This window comes from Indicator indicator, chromosome 33 (genome assembly GCF_027791375.1).
Source record: "Indicator indicator isolate 239-I01 chromosome 33, UM_Iind_1.1, whole genome shotgun sequence".
Lineage (NCBI taxonomy): Eukaryota > Metazoa > Chordata > Aves > Piciformes > Indicatoridae > Indicator > Indicator indicator.
Genome location: NC_072042.1, coordinates 896,713 through 917,199, shown reverse-complemented (window position 1 = coordinate 917,199; position 20,487 = coordinate 896,713). Strand labels below are relative to the sequence as shown.

Sequence of the window (20,487 nt, the reverse complement as noted above, 5' to 3'; positions counted from 1 at the left end):
TCCAGTGCTTCACCACCCTCATGAGGAGCAATTTCTTCCTCATGTCCCATCTAAACCCAGCTTCTTCCAGTTTGAAGCCATCACCCCATATCCTGTTACTTCCTGCCTTAGTACAAAGTCCTCCCCAGCTCTCCTGTAGCCCCCTTTAAATCCTGGAAGGCTGCTCTAAGGTCTTCCTGGAGCCTTCTCTGTTCCAGGCTGAACAGACCCAACTCTCTCAGCCTGCCCCCAGAGGAGGGGTGCTTCAGCCCTCAGATGATCTTCATAACCTCCTGTGGACAGGCTCTAACCCACATCTATGAGACTTAGCAGACACCCATGATGATTCCCCACATCCCTGCATGTCCCAGCACTTCCTCCCACTTCTGCTCTTGCAGGACAAATCCAATCCTACCCTAGCTAAGCCCAAACTGAATTAATTCATTTTGCATGCATAAGGTTAGCTCTTGCTTGCAGGAATTTATAATTTAAGAAGCAGATACAGAGGTGGCCAAGAAGTCAAAAGGAATGGCAGTATCAGAATTACATATCCTGTGTTCTGCTTCCCAGCAGGCAAAACCCTGAGGCAAACAGAGAACCATAGAAAAGAAGTACTCAGGAAAGGCTGGAGCAATGAATACAGAGATAAAACTGCTCGTTGGAGTACATGGCATCAAATAAACCACAACAGAATAGAGACAGTGGCTACCTCAGGGCTGGCTGTGAAGAAATTAATCACAAGGAGTGGTGTAGAGATGCACACTCAACACACAACACCAAGACTCTGTGACAAAGACACTACAGCCAATGTAAAAACCTCCAGGCCACAAGAACAGGGAAAGTCCCAGTACGAATTATGTCGGAGTGGGAATCTCCTGAGTTTCAGATCACACAACATATGGGGCAAAACCAGAGAAAGCATCACACAGGACCTTCTGAGTTTAACCCTGCAGGTGTATTTTGTCCACACAACCTGCTCAGAAGTGTTCTGTCTCCACAGACCACAGGCACCGTGCCTTTAAGAGTTCAGTTAAAACTGGTATAAACTGGTTTTTCTTCCATTAAGTGGCACAGTTACCAGTATCACTTCATTCAAGAAGTTGCTATTCCTCAGCTTGTTTTCTTTTAGAAACACATCTCCTGAGAGCAGGGTAAGCCTCTGCACCAGGAAGGACTCTTTTGCTGAAGTGAAAGTTTAAGTCTATTAAAGAATTCAGTAAATAAAAGCTCAAATGCCAGCACCACTTCCAGTGGCTGCAGAATTTGGGTGTCTCATCTCTGCCCCCTCAGTCTCCAGTGAGATTTGTTGTCTTTCCTTTTCAGACAAAGCCAAACGATAGCCTGAGTTGGAAAAAAAAGGGATTAAGAATTTCATTACATTCATTTTAATCCATGAAGTCATCTTTCCACAGAAGGCCCAAACACCAGCAGGTCCTGCCTAAAGATCTCCATCCACACCAGACCGTGTGACAGCTTTCATCTGAAAAACCCGGAAGCTACAGCCCCTCAGACATTTCTGCTACTCACACAACTTAAGATCTCTTCCATCAGTGTCTCTTGAAACAAGTTTCACATTTAGCAACTGAAAATTCTGGTCCTTAAAAGAAAAGTTACATCTCATTTCCATGCAGTCCTTTCCTTTAAGCAATAACTGCACTAAACACTGTGCTGCCACAGTGCTCCACCAGCTGCTCAGTTCACATGGTAGGATTTATATGTGATTTTTTCTTCCAGAACAACTTAACAGGGCACTTGGGTTTACTGCTTTGTTGATGCACACACTGACTTCAGCGAGGTTGCAAAATTCACTGCAATGTTTGCTTTTAAATGGTCTGGATGGCAACACATCCCCTGGGGAGGCTGGGCAGAGGAACAAGGGCTTGTTTCCTTTCATTTGAGAAACTGGAGGCAGGAGATATAAGGGTTGCAAAAGCTTTGTGTCTGCTGCTCTGACAGCGTCTGTGGGAATCATTCCTTTCTTAAACGTGCTTACAGTGAAGCTGTGCTCCCTCAGCAGAGGAAGCACTTCTCCTTTGAGGAGCTCCTCACGGGTCAGAGCCAGCCAGCCCCAGTGAGTCATGCACTCATTCCACTCAGCACATCTGACAATGCAGCTCCTGAAAAGGCTGCTAGTAAACACTGCTACCGAGAAACGGCTGGGCCCACTATCCTGGGTAAACCTGAAGTCACTGCCAGAAGTGAGCTGTGTGGCTAAAGACACCATTTCATAGCATTATTAAGGCAGTTCTCAGGTCAGCTAAGCACATTAATAGCTTCTTCCCCTCCCAATTATAACTCAACAAACCCAACTCAAGCCAAACAAGCAAAGAAACCCAGGAAAACATATTACCAGCAACCTCCAGAGCTGTGTTTTTCACTACTGGGAACGGTGAGAGCCCAACCTACATCATTGGCAGTTTTGTAATACCATTACATAAGAATTATTTAACTACAGCACCAGTTTTGAAAAGCAGCAGCAGCAGCCACTGCCACGCTGCTCCACACAGCCAAAACAACAACAAAAATCAATAAAAGGCAACGATCAACATTCGACTGTCAAGAGAGTGGACTGGGATTTCAACACCCTGAGGAGCAGAAACATTTCAGCTTAAAACAACCAAGGCCCCATGATCCTGAAAAGAGAAAACAAAAAGTAAAACCACTGCCATTTCCCACCCGCACAACAACCAGCTGAAGCTTGAAAAAGTGTCATTAAAAGCATCTATCACAAGCCCAATGCATTCAACATGTGGAGTTTGGAAACATGGAACTGGTTTTTTACCTGATGCTCTGCATGAATGTTATCCCCAGTAGGCCAACGATGTTTGCTGTTATTATAGCCGCCTCCACCACTTCCTCCTCCCCCAAGCTGCTCACCATGCTGCCTCTGGAAGAAGTAATCCACCATAGCGTCGTCCTGGGAGCGGCCTGCGACCCCGATGGACCCAGGAACAGGGCTGGAGTGTGTCCCTGCTGCAAGTGCCTGGTTTGCAGTTGGCTGTGGCTGAGCCTGGGACCCTGTTCCAGATGTCAGTACAACAGGCATGGTGGGATTAGCTGTATCTTGAGCGTGCTGCTTCAGGTGGGGGCTGAACGAGTCCTGCCAGAGTACTGCTTTTCTCTTCAAAACACACGCTACGCTCATTCCACCAGCACCTACGGAGGGGAGAGGCCAAGGGGGAGAGAGAAGGAAAAGAAAGCATGAACTGGGGCTCTTTAGTCTTGAGAAGGCTGAGAGGGGATCTTATTAATGTCTATAAATATCTGAGAGGTGGGTGTCAAGATGAAGGGGTCAGGCTCTCTTCAGTGGGGCCCAGCAATAGGACAAGGAACGACAAGTACAAGATGGAAGTTCCACCACAACATAAGGAAAAACTTCTTTGGTGTGAGGGTGCTGGAGCCCTGAAGCAGGCAGCCCAGAGAGGTTGTGGAGTCTCCTTCTCTGGACACTTTCAAAACCTGCCTGGATGTGTTCCTGTGTGACCTGGACTAGGTGATCCTGCTCTGGCAGGGGGATTGGACTCGATCTCCAGAGGTCCCTTCCAACCCCTAACATTCTATGATTCTGTGATTCTATGAAATCATGAACTCTGGCTCTGTTTCCTGTGAAGAATGCAGCCTCTATTTATCATTCCATGAGAATCAATCAGTTTCAAGCACAGAATCTTTTGTATGTAGGTTTTAATACACTAAGTCTAAATCTGACATCTGTAGTTTTACCAGTGATTGGCTCCAATTCCTTTCTGGACAAGAATGAGGATGCCACAGCCCTGAAGAAGTCTGCCCAGCGAGGTGGTGAAGTCTCCTTCTCTGGAGACTTTCAAAACCTGCCTGGACATGTTTCTGTGTGGCCTGCCCTAGGTGATCCTGATTTGGCACATGGTTTGGATTCCATGATCTCCAGAGATCCCTTCCAACCCTTACCATTCTGTGGTCTCCAGAGGTCCCTTCCAACCCCCAACATTCTGTGCTTGTGACTCTGTGAAATCCTCACAGATTCAGCTTCACATCTTAAATAACACACCCATCTTGAGACTGGCAGGGCAACACCATGATGCCAAATCTGATGATTTTAACACAGTTATTTGCTCCATTAACCCAGCAACTAAAATATCATAGGAAAAAAAATGAGAGCTAGCCAAAAATGTCACATTTTGTGCTGCCAAGAGTTAGCAGTAAAGGCAAGATTCATGCAAGGTACCCATTAGAACCACATCAAAATGGCAATTTATGCAATGGACAAAGCCCCAACTGGAATGCTGCCATGGAGAATGGCTGGAAAAAGCTCCCAAAGAAGCCAGAGGAAGGCAGATTCCACCATCAGAGCCTGTTGTGCTTGTTTACAGCCCACAAATTACAAGAGGCAGATCTTCAATCAATACGAGTTGCTCTGTATCACAATGTCTCCACTCAGTCACACAAAGCATCAAAGCAACAGGGCTTTTTTTTCCCCAAATGCAAGCTTGAAATCGTAGAATGGCTTAAAGATCATCTAGAGACCTTAAAGATCATCTAGTTAGAAATCCCCTGATATGGGCAGGAACACCTCCTACCAGACCAGGTTCCTCTGTGCCTCATCCAACCTGCATCTGAACACCTCCAGGCTTGGAGCCTCCAAAACTCCTCTGGGCAACCTGTTCCAGTGCCTCACCACCCTCATGGTAAAAAGCAGAAATACTGGATTTCTGCTTCTGCAGTCCATAAAATCCAAACACAATGAGCACTCCTCCTGCAAAATCCAGAGCTGGCTTTGGTCAAGCGATGGTAAAACACACCAGCATGTGTAGTGTGAGACACCCTGCAGAAAGGGGCAGCTAACCTCTTGGTGCCTTGGGATCTTGGCTGAACCTTCCAGAGCTGGAGCTGCCAGCAGTGCTGGTCCCATTCTTGACAGTACCAGGGGAGAGCTGGACAAGTCATAGAGCCCATCCAACACTGAAATACCCCAAGGCTCTGGATAGACCCAAAATCCACTGTGGGCAAAAGGACAACTGGCAGAGCGGGCTGGCAGCAACTCACTAATTTACTATCCCCCAAATAATTTCAGAGCATCACAGAATCATTTTAGTTGGAAGAGGCCTTTAAGATCATCGAGTCCAACTAGTCTCTAACTCTCCATCCCAGCAGCACTAACCCACAGGTTTGTTTGTTGTTTTCACACACCACTATGGGCTGATGCTGAGAGCAACATGTTACACGTGTGAACAGCTTAGGTAAGGCTCAGCCCATGCAGAGCACACACAAATCCAATGGGGTTTCAAAAGCCCCGGATGGTCAGAATCACTGTTTTTCAGAAGATCACTAGTTTATGGCTTCAGTTACCTAAAGGCAATCCTGCAAATCCCACAAAGGATGAAACTGGGGTGGGAAAACCTCACAGACTTTCACCACAGCCACACACCAGCCTCACAATGCTTTTACTCTGGTACCTTGGTGGCTGCAAACCTTGGCCCTGATCCTGACAGTGGCTCCCAGGGCCTACAAGGTAGCTCTGTTCCTCCCCTGCACAGGGTTGCTCTGAACAACAGGCAGCTACCACAGGCAACTTTCAAGAACAATCTTCTAACAGGAGAGAGAGAAAAAATACACCAAAAAACTGCCATCTTTCATCAAACTCTGTCAGGCCTATCCTACTAACAGAGAACAGGGTTAATAATCAGAGGAAAATACCTGCAAGAGCTACAGAGGTGAGATTATTTTAATTGTCCCTCTAACACATTTGTTCCCAGGCCACATAAACTGCTCCACAGGGCTTTGTAGAGACCTCCACCAGCAACATTCCACATAACTCACTCCTCTGTCTTCCAGAAGATCTGCAAATCACTGAACCTTCCCCAAATCCTTTGTGAAACACACTGTGACAATACCTGGCATGACTAAACCTTCACTGATTTTTACCACAATACTGCCAGTTAATGGCATTTCCCCTTAGTTTCACTTTAATAAACATTACCAAAATCCTTCAGCAACACAAAATGAAGCAATAAAGCTCCTCTATGTAGTAAGAACAAAAATTAACTACTAGTAAGAAATTCATGTATCCTAAGTTGAGGTTTGTATTAATTGCAGACAGTAAAATCTGAGCAGGGGGTTATAAGTTATCTCAGGGCAGGCTCTAAAAATCGAGGAAGATATTATGAATCCAGAGGGAGTTTCATGTATCTCTGCCCGGGACAAGCTCTGTTTCCAGCACAAACATACTGCACAAAGTGGCTGGTGGCAGCTGCACAGCCCCTACTGTCGTCCCTCAGAAGGCTGTGAGCTTTCTCTGCCCACTGAAATTAACTCCTGCTTTAATTTCTACAGAGATCACTCATAACTACGTTAGGATAAAATCCGGGGGGTGGCTGAAGCTCTAGAAAACTTCAGTCACCGTACTACAAAGAACCACACAAGTGCCTCCTGCTCCCAGGCGCTTCCTCTTCAGTCTGCCACAGCCGAGGCAGCTCCCAACACCAGCAGAAAACTTGGCAAAGGCGACATTTTGAAAAGGAGCAAAGGGAAAGGCAGCATTCTGGGTAGTTCAAGTTTAGTTCCAGGCCGTGTTTTGATGGCAGGGCCGAGTGAACCGCAGCCGACAGCCGAATCCTGTCATTCAGTGCCGACAGAGCATCCGAAATACGGGAAGTCACCTACACAAGGCACAGGCAAGAGCCAGCTGCCAGGCTCACACTGCTCAGGGCCACGAGGATCCTTTTCATTTCCAAGTTCTTCAAAACACAGAATAAACTTTGCCGAGGTAAACTGTTTGCCGGGAAGGGTTAGCTATTTATAAACAAAGGTTTAACACCTTCAAAGCAGGCAGTTCTCCTTCCCCCTCAATAAAAACACCTCGTGTAAATAAATCCCTGTGTTATCACCACGAGCAAAATCCTTTCGATTATGGGATGCTCCACAAGCAACAAAAACTTGGGAGCCTTCCCCAAAGTGAGTTTGAAGCACAACGCTGAAGCAGGAGGCTTTAATCCGTGGAAGAGCCCAGCTCTGTGCACAGAGCTTCCAGCTTATTCAATATGCACAGAATCATAGAATTGTTTAGGCTTGAAAAGACCTCTTAATATCACCGAGTCCAACCATCGACCTAACACCAACACGGCCATCAAACCATATCCCAAAGTGCCATGTCCACACGCTGACTTGAACACCTCCAGGGATGGTGACTCCTCCCAAAACAACAGAATAGAATGAAAAATTCAGTCAGCAGACGACGCGCAGCTCCCAAAGTTCAAGCACAAAAGGGAAGAGTTTGAGATGTGATGTGTTGGGAGTGGGGAAGGGAGTTTTGTTTGGGAAGTTGGCCTGGCAATGGAAGCCCAGCTATTGTTCGCCAGCTCTGTGGCCTACAAGAAGTTTTAAGGCTAAACCCGGTGCTTTCCTGCAATCCCAGAGAGAGGCGGCGGGAAGAGAGGGAAGTGGGCACCCACCGAACGCCTCCACCATCACCGAAACCCAGTGAGATAAACGCGACCCCTTACCCCTCACCCTCCCGTCCCTGCCTCTCCATAAAGGAAATTCCTTACTCATGATCTGGCTAACGAAATCGCGGCTGGGAACAAAGTTATTAAACACTGTCCAAAAAAAAAAAAAAATCCAAACCAAAACAACAATAAAAACAAATAATGGAGGATTTCGCAGGTTGGGGCAAGAGACAGACTCTGAAAATCCCCAGCGTGACATGAGAAGGGCCAAACGCTGTTACTGCACGAAAACGAGATAAAAACAAAGCAGAAACAGGCCCCCCCGCCCCCAAACACAACACCCCAGGGTCATCTAGCACATCACAAAGTATTGTCTACATTTCCCTGATCCCCCACTTTCCAAGCACCGTCTGCCTCCCCTGCCAGGAATCTCGATCCCCTCCCCAGCCCCGCCGAGACCCCTCTATGGCCAGGGTGGTGATGGAACCCAGCCACCCCCCCACACCACCGCGGGGCCGGGCCCCCCGGGGCAACAAAGCAGAGCTTCGGCTCTCCCCGGCGGGCCGGCCCAGGCCCCTTCTGGGAGAAGGGGGAGCCCCGGGAAGGACCCACCGCGACAGGCCAGGCCCGGGGGGGCCGCAGGCGGGGGGCGCCCGGCCGGGATGGGCCTGCGGCCCCCAACAATAACAACCCTCCCCACCTTCTGCCTACCCGCCGGGGCGCGGTGGCGAGGGACCGGGGAGGCTTCACGGCAGGCGAAGGCGCATCGTGCCCCCTCTTCCCCGGTAACAATAGGGGCCAGGCCCCGGCCCCCCGAGTGCCGACAAGAAGCCGGGCGGGAGAGCCGGGCGCCAGCGCCCCGCCGCCGCTCGCCTTCGGGGCGGCCTGGCGCCGCTCCGCCCGCTCCCCCCACCAATATGGCCCCATCGGCGGCTCGGCTGGGGTGCGCGGCGCGTGGAGGCCCGCTCCGGTACCGGTACTCACGGGCGGAGCGGTAGGATGAAGACGGATCTCGGCCCCCCCCCAGGCCGCTCGCCGCCTGCCTCTCCCCCTGCCTTTCACTCCGACAACATGGCGGCCCGGCGGGGACGGGCGCCGCGCTGCACGCCGGGAAGGCGAGGCCGCTCCAAGCGGCGCCGGGCCGCCGCTTCCCAGGCCGGGACGGGCCGGGACGGGCCCTGCCCGCGGCCCCTACCCCCCAACAGGCCCGCCCTGCACTGGCCCTGGAGCACCGCGGGGGGGCCCCGGCTGTGTCCTGCTCCCTCCTGAGCAGCCCTTTGCGGGCGCCGCCGCTGCCCGACCAGGCCCAGCTGGGTCGGAGCCAGGCCCTGGCTGGGGGCCTCAGGCTGTGAGCGCAGCCCCTTCCCCAGCCGGGCTGAGGACAGAGGCCGTCCTTAGCCCCAGGCAGCAGCCATCAGCCCTCCCTTGGCTAACAGGGCTGTGATTGAGTGCCCGCGGCAGCCAGCTCCTGTTGGGCACCCCCGAGCCCGCGGTGGGGACGCCGTGGAGCCAGCTCCCAGCCCTAGCAGCAGCCACCATCCCGGGGTCTGCGCACACAAAGGCGATGGAGAACCGCACCAGGGGCACGAAGCGCAGCGGAGGAGAGTGGCATTCCCTCACCCTGCGCCTTTCCGAGCCCAGCCCCGGCAACGAGTACAATTCTGGGGTGTTTACCCTTCACGTCCCGTCCCCCCCCCCCCGCCCTCGTTCGACTCCCCTACAGGTTACTGGTGACTTGGCAGTGCTGGCTCAGCGGGGGGACTCCAGCACCTTACAACTCTTTCCCAGCCATACCCAAGCTATGAGAGCCAGCGCTGTGGGGGGACTACAGAGCCCAGCGTGCGCCGCTCCAGCGCCGGCCAGGCTCCCGGTCTGGCCATTATAACAAAGCGCTGTACACTGGGAGAGGTAGTTCGTACCGGAACACCTCCATGTTAAAGGGACAGCTCGTTCCCGAGCAGCCACCGCTTGTTTTGTGCTCCCTCCTGCGCTGGCGTGTTGGGCTCCTGTGTTTTAGGCGGGGGTTGGCACCTGCACTCGACATTTAAATGCCATATTTTCTCTCTCTCTCGGCCAGGCGAGAAACCACACACGAAAACCGGGAGGAAAGTGCTGCACAGGGAAGCAGCTCGGGGCATGCCCTCACATGCAGGCAGAGAGCAAAACAAGCAGCAGCCCGGCGCGGTGTCTGCTGCCTTTCAGAGGGCTTCGGCAGGCCATGGCATCCCACGGAGCTCGACGAGAGGTTTCCCTCAAATCTGAGCTTTTCCCAGGTTTTGGTTGCAGGTCCAACAAGTCGCTCCACGTCCGGTATATGAGGGGCATTAAAGCACGACCTAGCTGCGAGGCTTGCATCCATTTTCTCCCCGAAGGTCTGCTGGGTGTCTCTGCTGCCATGCTGCCTCCTCCAGGTGCCCAGGTCACCCCGGAGCCTGCAGCCCTGCCAGCCAGGGCTTGTGGGGAAGAGAGGCCTCACCTGGCCACCCTTCTGATCTGTGATGAGACACAGCTCATGGTTGCAGCTTGGCAGGTGCTGAGTGCTCCAGGCTGGCCATGACAAAGGACCTTCAGGACTAACAGCGAGCAAAGGTTTTGCTGTTGATCTGGGTTTTAAGCCAAGCTTTGCAGAGCCACCCAAATCTTCCTTCAGCCAGCCCCAGCATGGCTTATTTGACCTGGCAAGACCCCACTGTGATAAACCCAGCTCTGCCCATATTGCCCAGAGGTGTGTGGCACTTGGTATGGACCCCCCTGCCCTGCTGCCATGCAGCCCTGCCAGGCCCTGAGCACACCACAGGCAGCTGTGGCATGGATCCTGTGCAACAAGTAGCTCCTGTTGGTGATGTCTGGCTGCCTCCAGGCTCTTCACTGGAAAAGGAACCTCAGCAGGTTCTTCTGGCCAGCATCCCTCGTGAAGGTGCAGCTCATTCTGCTGAGCTATGCTGCCCTATTAGAAGGAAACCATCTTGGTGACAGATGGTCAGCCCATCAGAAGCACACTTGGGTGGTGAGGATGGATCAATTCTCCACCTTCCAGCTGGTAGAGGTGGAAATCTGGCTCTGCTGTGCCATGATGGACCATGCAACATCCCCAAAACACCGCTGGTGTGCGCAAGGCCAACCCTAGGGCACAGAAGAGAGGTAAATAATGAAACTGTGTCCTATTGTCACTGGAGCAAATAAATCTTCCAGCCACCCTTTCTCCTTTGGTTGAATTCCCCACCAACTCCTGAACATCCAAGGCTGATAGAAAACAAATATCTGGGCAGGTTTGAGAGGTCGGGAGCTCTTTCCCACAGCATATCCTTGCTGTGGAGCCTGGGGGAGGGAGGCCTGGCAGGTCCCTACCTGCTTTTGCTGGCCAGCTTTTGGGGTGCTGTGCTTGCAAACTAGCAACCTCAGCACCCCACCTTGCTGGTGAGGCTGCCTGTCCCCAAGCTATCTTACTGGTGGTGGCACAGAGCTTCTCAAGCAGCACTGACCCTCTGCTGTGAGCCAGAGATAACAGCTCCACCATGGTGGGTTGCAGCACACACCCAGGCTGCTTGCTGAGACCAGGAACATGGTTTGTGTTAATTATCCCTGGGATAATTACATTTGTGCTGGTGTAATGAGGGGGGAAGGGATGGAGTTGTCCTGCAGATGAAGTGTTAGTGGTTAGAACCTGCTGCAGCCAGGGAGTTTATTTGGTTTGGGAAGAAAAGGGCAGAGAAATGGCACGTGGGGACATGCAGCCCTGTGGCTGTGGGACTGTGCTGGGGTTTGGGTCTTTCCTCTGCTCCTCCAACAGCCTCTTCTGCCTCCCATCTTTTGCCCCTCAGTCCTTGTCTGAGCTCCCAGCTTTGTTGAAATCCATGAAAATCCAGTGGGAAAACATTACTGCTCCAGAGACTGCAGGAAGTGCAGGCAGTAGAATGACTTCCACCTCCATGAGAAAAACCTTCTGGAGGTGGAAGTGTCTTTTTTTTTTGTCTCACTGTTGGCCATCAAGGACAGCCCAAGCTCCCCAGCTCACCCCATACCAGGCCTCAGCATAAATTATCCTGGGCTTCATCCTCAATCTACAAAGAGGAAAAGATGCCTTCAGAAGTTGGTTGATGTCCTCCTAACCTCCAAATGACTCTCACAGAAGCAGCCTTGTCCCTTCATTGACTACAGAAGGGGCTTTAGTCAGCTGCACTCTTCATTAAACACCAAAGCTGCATGTCCAAAGTCTGCATGTCCTGTGTGCAGGAAGGCAGCTGGCAAAGCCACACCACATGCCCCATGGTTGGGAAACAGATGTTTTGGAGACACAGAATCATCAGATGGTTTGGATTGGAAGGCACCTTAAATACCATCTAGCTAAACCCCCCTGCAGGGACACCTTCCACTAGAGCAGGTTGCTCAGAGCCCCAAACAACCTCACCTGGAAGGGTTCCAGGTTTCTCCCACCTCTCTGGGCAACCTGGGCCAGGCTCTCACCACCCTCAGTGTCAAACATTTTTCCCTTCTCTTCGGTCTGAATCTCCCTCTTTGAATTCAAACCATCCCCCCTTGTCCTGTGCCAAAAGGCCCTGCTCAAAAAGTCTGTCCCCAGCTTTCTGCTCAGCCCTTGAAGCACTGAAAGGCCACCAGAAGGTCTCCCTGGAGCCTTCTCTTCTCCAGGCTGCCCAAGCCCAACTCTCTCAGCCTAGCCCCACAGCAGAGGACTTCCAGCCCTGCCAGCACTGCTGTGACCTCCTCTGGCCCTGCTCCACCAGCTCCCTGTCTGTGCTGAAGACTCCAGAGCTGCCCCAGCACTGCAGGGGGGGTCTAAGCAGAGCACAGCAGAGGGGCAGAATCCCCTCCCTGCCCCTGCTGCCCACACTGCTGGGGATTAGCCCAGGACAGACTGACTCTGGACTGGCAGTGCTCAGTACCAGCTCCTGTCCAGCTTTGCACCCCCAGCACCCCCAAGTCCTCCACTGGGCTGCTCCCAATCCACTCAGGAATGCCTTCCTTTGAATCCTTGGATGTCCTCTGCTGTCATCCCTCCAGTTTGCCTCATCTCATAAAGCCACCACAAAGACAGCCAGAGGCAAGCAGTGTAAAATACCCTGGAGAAGTAGAGATAAATCCAGGATGCATTTCTGGGATCAAGAGTGGGTTAAATCCATGATGAGAAGGGACATACAGGGCTTCTTCTGGCTCTTATGGGATCCAGAAAGTATTTTCCACAGGAACCAGGCAGCAAGAAAAGTCACTAGCACACAGGGCTGAGTGTTGTTAGGAAGGATCCTTGAGTGCCCCTCTGCCACCCCACTGAGAGAGTTTATTAACCAGAAAGTGGTTGAGAAAGCTACAGCCAGGCAGCCAGCAATCAACTGTTGGCAGCTGTGAACCAGGAAAAAGGAAATTCTTGTTTGTTTGCAGACCACAGGGGGTTTCCCCCTGCACCTCACTGCTTAGATGTCTCTCCTCAGTGGGGAGTGGAGCTGAGCCCTGCTCCACGTTCCTGCCTTTTCATCAGCCTTTGTAACCAGCCAGCAAAGCCTGGGGGACAGGAGCAGGACAGCAGAGCTGCAGAGCAAGCAGGAGCTCTGATAGATCATAGAGCCACAGAATGGCTTGGGTTGGAAGGGATCTTAAAGAACATCCAGTGCCAATCCCCTGCCATGGGCAGGGACACCTCCCACCAGCCCAGGGTGCTCAAGGCCTCATCCAGCCTGGCATTGAACACCTCCATGCAGGGAGCATCCACAACTTGCCTGGACAACCTGTGCCAGTGTCTCCCCACCCTCACTCTAAAGAATTTCTTCCTCATCTCCAGTCTCAATCTCCTCTTCCAGCTCCAATCCTTCATCCTGTCAGTCTCAGCCCTTGTCCAAAGTCCCTCCCCAGCTCTCCTGGAGCCCCTTCAGGTACTGGAAGGCTGCTCTAAAGTCTCCCTGAAGCCTTCTCAGAGGGGGTGATTGCCCATTGGGATGTGCTGCCCAGGGAGGTGGTGGAGTCGCCGTCCCTGGAGATGTTCCAGAGAAGCCTGGATGAGACTTGGTGCCATGGTCTGGTTGATTGGCTAGGGCTGGGTGATGGGTTGGACTGGAGGATCTTGGAGGTCTCTTCCAACCTGGTTGATTCTATGATTCTATGATTCTCTTCTCCGGGCTGAACTCTCTCAGCCTGTCCCCATAGTGGAGGTTTTGCAGCCCTCTGCCCATTTCCATGGCCTACTCTGGACCCTCTCCAGCAGCTCCAGGTCCTTCTTGTGCTGGTGTCCCAGAGCTGGAGGCAGTGCTGCAGGTGGGGTGTGAGCAGAGCAGAGCAGAGGGGCAGAATCCCCTCCCTGTGCTGCTGCTCTCCCTGCTCTGGATGCAGCTCAGCACACAGCTGCCTGCTGGCTGCCAGGGACCATTGCTGGCTCCTGGGGACTTTGTCACCAACTGACACCCCCAAACCCTCTCCTCAAGACTGCTCTCAAGCCACTCTTCACTCAGCCTCTATTTGTGCTTGGGATTGCCCTACCCCAGGTGTAGATGCTGATGGAGAAATGAAATGAGCACCTGGGGTACAAGCAGCCATCTCTGCTCAATGGCCCCAGGTAGTGCTGTGCTGTGAGGGGACAGCAGTTGGGTTGAGTGCAACCATGGGAGAAGATGGGATCCAAAAAATCCTGATTCTATGGCTCAGCAAATCACCTGTGTGAGGAGAATTCAGGTGGTGGCACCTGCATCCTAAGAAGGAGGTGGCAGTGGCATCCCTGCTCTGTGCAAGCTGCTGGGCAGGGCTTGGACAGTACCCAGCTGGCAGGTAGCTGGCAGGCTCCATGACTGCTCTTGGTTAGAGCTTTCCAAGCCATAGTGGAGCCTTGTCCCTGCTCAGGGTGTCCTTCCAAATGTGTCCCAGGATGGCCAAAGCCTGGAGAGTCAAAGGGTTTGTATCTGTGTAGGGTCACTCCACAGTCCAAGCCAGATCCTTACACCTACCACCTCTCTTCTCTGTGGGCCCCAGGAGGGTACAGACACCCACCAGGAGCATGAGGGTGGAGCACTGGGGTCCCTCTGCTGCTGATGCCCCACCAGTGAGGCAGGTAAATGCTGCCTGGGGACATTTCATGCCTTCTGCTGTCACACTGTCCCCTTATGCTGTCACTGGTAGGTGCAATGCCACCTCCTTGACGAGTGCTTTTGAGATGCCTCTTAGAATCACAGAGTCATTTTGATCTTTCAGATCATCAAGTCCAATCATCAGCCCAGCACTGCCAGGCCACCACTAAACCATGTCCCTCAGCACCACCTTTACACCCTTCCAAGGATGGGGACTGCCCCCATGCCCTGGGCAGCCTAGGCCAGGGCTTGGCATCCCCTTGTGGGTAAAAATTGTTCCTCATGTCAAATGTAAACCTCCCCTGGAGCACGTGAGGCTGTTTCCTCTTGTTCTGTCTCTTGTTTTATCCCTGACACCCACAAAAGGTGGTGAGGTGCAGCTCAACCCCTTGGGGTGAAGCAGCCAAGCTGGAGCAGGTGGTGAGGATGCACACAGCTCCTCTGGGCTCTGCTGGGACAGAGCAGCCTAGGGACAAGAACATCCCAGTCTCAGGGTCAGAAGTCTCTTCTAATCCCAACCTAAATCTCCCCTAGAGCAACCTGAGGCCATTGCCTCTCATCCTATCACTTGTTACTGGAGAGACCAACCCCAACCTGGCTCCAACCTCCTTTCAGGGAGCTGTAGAGAGCCAGAAGGTCTCCCCTCAGCCTCCTCTTCTGCAAACTGAACAACCCCAGCTCCCTCAGCTGCTCCTCACCAGCCCTGTGCTCTAGACCCTTCTTGGGGTCATACCCACACCATGTCTCACCCCAGTTTCTAGTCCCTGGCTCCCTGAAGCAGGAAGCTGATTACTTTTTCCACCTTATTTGCTGTCATCAAACACATCAATGCTGGGTTTTCTTGACAGGCAATTATGTGACTAAGCCCTTTGGAAGGTCACTACCTCCTCAGGCTGCTTGATGACTTCTTGCAATCCCAGAGCCTGAGGGAACTTTGTGGGGAGCTGTTTCCTTCTGCCAGCTCCATCTTTCCCATTTGCATTTCATCAGCTCTTCCTTCATGCTGGAAAACAGACCAGAGGAACACTCTGACTTTCTCCTGCCTCCCCAGCATCTCCAGAGCTGGGTTGAGCTGAAGCACAGCATGGAGACCAAGAGATCCTTCCCTTCCAGACAGAGCTGTTCATGGTACCAGCTGCTGCTGGTGCATGCACAGTGGGTTTGTATTACCCACTCTGGAAACATATAGCCTGTGCCTATATCACAGCCTCACAGTATATCAGAAGTTGGAAGGGACCTCCAGAGATCATCCAGTCCAACCCCCCTGCCAGAGCAGCATCACCCAGGGGAGTCTGCACAGGAACACATCCAGATGGGTCTGGAAAGTCTCCAGAGAAGGAGACTCCACAACCCTCTGGGCAGCCTGCTCCAGGGCTCTGTCACCCTCACTGTAAGGAATTCTCTCCTCATGTTGAGCTGAAATCTTCTATGTTCTAGTTTGAACCTGTTGTTCCTTGTCCTTATCACTGTGCACCACCCAAAAGAGCCTGGCCCCCTCCACTTGCCCCCCACCCCTCAGCTCTTGAGAGACATTGATCAGATCCCCTCTCAGCCTTCTCTTCTCCACACTAAACAGCCCCAGGGCTCTCAGTCTCTCTTCACAGGGGAGATGCTCAAGTCCCCTAAGCATCCTCCTGGCTCTCCCTTGGACTCTCTCCAGCAGGTCTCTGTCTCTCTTGAACTGGGGAGCCCCAAACTGGACACAGGATTGCAGGTGTGTATGTGGGCAGGTGGGCATGGCAGCGATGCTCAGAGAGGAGCAGGGACATCAGTGGTGACCTGGCAAGGTCAGCCAGAAGGTTCTCCCAGTCCCCAACCCCACTTCTGGTTTGCTCCCAGCTTTTACAGGCCTTATTCTTAGGGTTTAATTTGTCTGGTTTCCTCTTGTCCTTGTCGCCCTGAATCATAAAACAGTTTAGGTTGGAAGGGACCTTAAAGCTCATCCAGTTCCAACCTCCCTGCCATGGGCAGGGACACCTCCCACCAGCCCAGGTTGCTCAAGGCCTCCTCCAGCCTCTCCTTCAACACTTCCAGGGAAGGGACATCCACAACCTTCCTGGGCAACCTGTTCCAGTGTCTCCCCACTCTCACTGTCAAGAATTTCTTCCTAATCTCCAGTCTAAAGCTCCCCACCCTGAAGATGGTGACAAGATGCTGCTGCTGCCAGGCCCTCATGGTGGCCCCTGGGGCCCTCCCTGGAGCTCAGCTATCTGCAGGCTGCACCTTCCAGATGTGTTTCCTGTTATGTTCCCAGTCAAGACAAAACAACAACCCAACAAATTGTCACGTTTAGGTGAGCACCATCCTGGCTGCAGCCAGATCTGGCCAAGCGTGGGAAGCACCAGTGAAACATTTCCCTGCTGAACCTTCACTCAGCCCCTTACCCATGGGCTTTGTGCTCCAGCCTTTAATTACAGGTTCACAAATGAGGCTTTTCCCACAGCAGCCATGGCCTTCTCTTCTCCAGGTTGAACAGCCCCAACTCTCTCAGCCTGTCACCATGGGGAGGTTCTCCAGCCCTCTGATCATCTTCATGGACTCCTCTGGACCCTCTCCAGCAGCTCCAGGTCCTTCTTGTGTTGGGAGAACCAGCACTGGATGCAGTGCTGCAGGTGAGGTCTCAGGAGAGCAGAGCAGAAGGGGAGACTCACCCAGGATGCTCCAATCCCCTCAGCATCTCTGTAGCCTCTGCTGGATCCCCCCTCCAGAAGTTCCTTCTCTCTTGCACTGCAGCACTCACCCACCCGGCTCCTGCTGAGCTCCCACCTCCCTGCAACCAGCCCTATTTCCCTCAGCACACCTAGGACCAGAGCAGCTGGACCTCAGGACCTCCTCAGCTCCCTGAAAAGCATCTCTCTGCCTCTGACTGAGGTTCTGAAAGCTCCTTTTCTCCCCCTGCTCATCTGTGAGTGGCGGGGGTCCCGCGGCTGCGGCGGGGAGCCGGCGTTTCTGCACGGGGTTAAATCAATCCTTTGTTGCTCCTCAGCCATTTCTTGGGATGGAAGGCAATCAACTCCTTTTGCTTCCTGCCCTTCCTGTTTACCACCACCACACAGGGTTGCTTCACATGACAGCAGCAAGAGAGGCTTGGGCTCTGTAATCACAGCTCAGGTATGGCCAGGCAGGGGCCGGTGGCTGCGAGGAGGCACCAGCGAGGACCACCAGCTTGGCCCAGGTACAAAAAGGTTCAAAGGAAAGACCTCTCCAAAGCCTCCCCATGGCTGTGGGTAGAGGAGCATTGCCCACACTCAGCTGCTTTCTAGATGTGGGCTCACTGATAGGTTTGAGGGCAGCACAAGCAGCAGGGTTGGGAATGCTGCACCCATGTCCCAGCTCCAGAGCAGGGAAAGGGGCAGGAGGGGACATGGAACTGTTGGAGCAGGTACAGAGAAAGCTTCAAAGATGATCTGAGGGCTGGAGCACCTCCCCTATGGAGAGTTAGGGCTGTTCAGCCTGGAGAAGAGGAAGCTTCAAGGAAACCTTAGAGGAGCACATGGACAGTGAGGGAGGAGGCAGAATCATAGAATTGTTTGGGTTGGAAAAGGCCTCTCAGATCATCCAGTCCAACTCTCAACCCAACCCCACCATGGCCATTAAACCCTGTCCCAAAGTGCCATGGCCACAGGTTTTGTGAACACCTCCAGGGATGGGGACTCCACCACCTCCCTGGGCAGCCTGTGCCAATCCCTGACCACTCCTGCAGCAAAGAAATTTCTCCTCATCTCCAACCTAACCCTCCCCTGGCACAATTTCAGGCCATTTCCTTTTGTTCTATCACCTGATCCTAGGGAGAAGAGCCCAACCCCCACCTGACTGCAGCCTCCTCTCAGGAGCTGTAGAGAGCAATGAGGTCTCCCTCAGCCTCCTCTTCTCCAGGCTTGACACCCTCAGCTCCCTCAGCTGCTCCTCCCCAGCCCTGTTCTCCAGACCCTTCCCCAGCTTTGTTGCCCTTCTCTGGACCTGCTTCTTCACCTTCTAGGAGTGGGGGGCCCAAAACTGAACCCAGTACTCCAGTCATGGCCTCACCAGTGCCCAGTACAGGGGGCAAGGTCACTGCCCTGCTCCCAGTGGCCACACCATTGCTGATCCAGGACATGCTACTGGTGACCTTCTTGGCCACCTGGGCTCACCCTGGCTCATCTCCAGCTGCTGTCAGCCAGCACCTCCAGTTCCTTTTCTGCCAGAATCTCACTGGGGTATCATTAAAAAGAGACTCTGGGATCAAGGGCAGCACCCAGCTAGGTGATGCAGAACCACAGCAGAGGGGGGAAAGGTAAAAGTTAACCCCCCCAGCACTTTTTAATGGGTGAATGGAAGGGAAATGCCCCAAAAGCAGAAGAGCCATGGGATGAAACTTTCCTTCAACTTTTATCATTACAGAATAGAAAAGAAATCCTCAGTTCACATTACAAAGACAGGCTGATAGAAAACCAACCCAACAGAACCAAAGAACAGAGGGCAGAGCACCAGAGCCTGGCTCCTGCTGAGCCCAGGGGAGTAGGGGAGGGGGGAAGCTCTCCCCAGTGAGTTTTAAATGACAATGAGCTGAGCTTTTCCTTCTGCTTCCTGCTGGGGAGGAGAAGGTTTGAACAGGTGGGTGTCTGCCCTGCCCATCCCATCCCAACTTATCCCATCATGAGTCAGCCAAAGCATCCTTGGTCCTGCAGAGGAAAAGCAGCTTTGGAGATGCTGCTGTCCCCCAGGGCTGGGCAGTGCCTGGGGGATGAGGATGTGTTTTAGAGGAGAAGGGGGGAATCTGTAGTTTGAAAACTATTATTTTTCTTGGGAAATAAAAAAAGGAAAGGGTGGAAAAAATTATTGCCTGTAAAGCTGGCAGCTTGGCTAGAGGCAGTGGAGGGGCTGGTGGGGGGAAGCAGCCTGTCCCCTTCCCAGAGTTTGGGCTTGGGCAGCTGTGGTAGTTGGTGGCACTTCATGGCTGCTTGTTGGGAAGGACAAAACAAATAAATAAATCGCTGCAGGGTGCAAAACCAATCTCCAAATAATTCCCAGGATTGGAGGGAAAACACCTGGGAGGCCAAATTCATGTGACCAGATGCAAAGGGTGGGCTTGGGGTGAGATCCAGGAGAAATCACCTCCCAGCTCTGGGTAAAAAGGGAGAAGAAGGAGCTCAGGGGTAGCTGGGATGCTTCATGAATCTGCTTTTTTCCTCCCAGCTTCCTCCCAGGCTCTTCACTCCCAGCTCATCTCCATTCTGCCAAGCAATTGCTGCCCCATGGACCTTGCACATTCCCCTCCGAACCCCCCCACAGATATCATTCCCCATGTGCCATCATCACCCCTCTTCTGCCCCCAAACCTGATGGGTGATTTGCCACCCACACCCTCAATGGATGGGAGAGCTGCAGCAGGGTCAGGAGGTACCAAGCTACCCCCTACAAAGCCCTGGGTGAGGGCCTGGGGGGCACTGGAGCAGCCTCAGGGTGGGCAGAGCGTTGCTGAAGGCACGGTGTTGGCCTTGGAGGGGGGGAAGAGGAGGGAGGTCCTGCTCAGCCAGAGTCTTCTCAGGCACTTTAAATAAAAAAATAATAAAAAAACCAACCAACCAAAACCCCAAACAAAGAGAAAGAAACCATCCCAATAATTAACCACCCCCCCAAACCAACCCCAAAACATTCATCAGATTAAAACAGCCAGAAAGGGGCTGTGGTGGCAGCAGTGTCAGTATTGCCAAATCTCAGCCCCCACCCCAGGAATGTGGGAGGGATGGGGAGGGGGGGGAGGGAGGCTTGCAGGGAGATTTCAGAGGGCTGTGACCCCCTCCCCAGGTGTAGGGAGGGGGTTGAGGCAAGATGCTGATGGCTGGATCCATGTCCTCAAGGTGAGCAGAGCATCCCAGACCAAAGCCCTTTCCACGCTGCTTCATCCAACCAGGGGGGGCTGGAAAATTCCTGCTGGGAGCAAAATCCCAGACCCAGCACTGCAGGAAATTGTCACAACCCTGCAGAGGACAAAGCTGCTTTCTGTCCCCAAAGATGTGTTTACCACCTGCCCCTGGTCCCAGTTTG

General features: G+C 52.9%; 1 protein-coding gene across 2 annotated transcripts in view; it reads right to left on the bottom strand.

Moving 5' to 3' along the window:
- Window positions 1–3,127, bottom strand: part of PUM1 (pumilio RNA binding family member 1) — a 90,708-nt gene extending 87,581 nt beyond the window's left edge. For both annotated transcript variants that reach the window (XM_054395399.1, XM_054395401.1), the window contains exon 1: window positions 2,762–3,127. In XM_054395399.1, coding sequence (XP_054251374.1) covers window positions 2,762–3,124 — 363 coding nt within the window. In that variant the 5' untranslated portion in view covers window positions 3,125–3,127. The remainder of the gene's footprint in view (window positions 1–2,761) is intronic.
- Window positions 3,128–20,487: the final 17,360 nt, after the last annotated feature.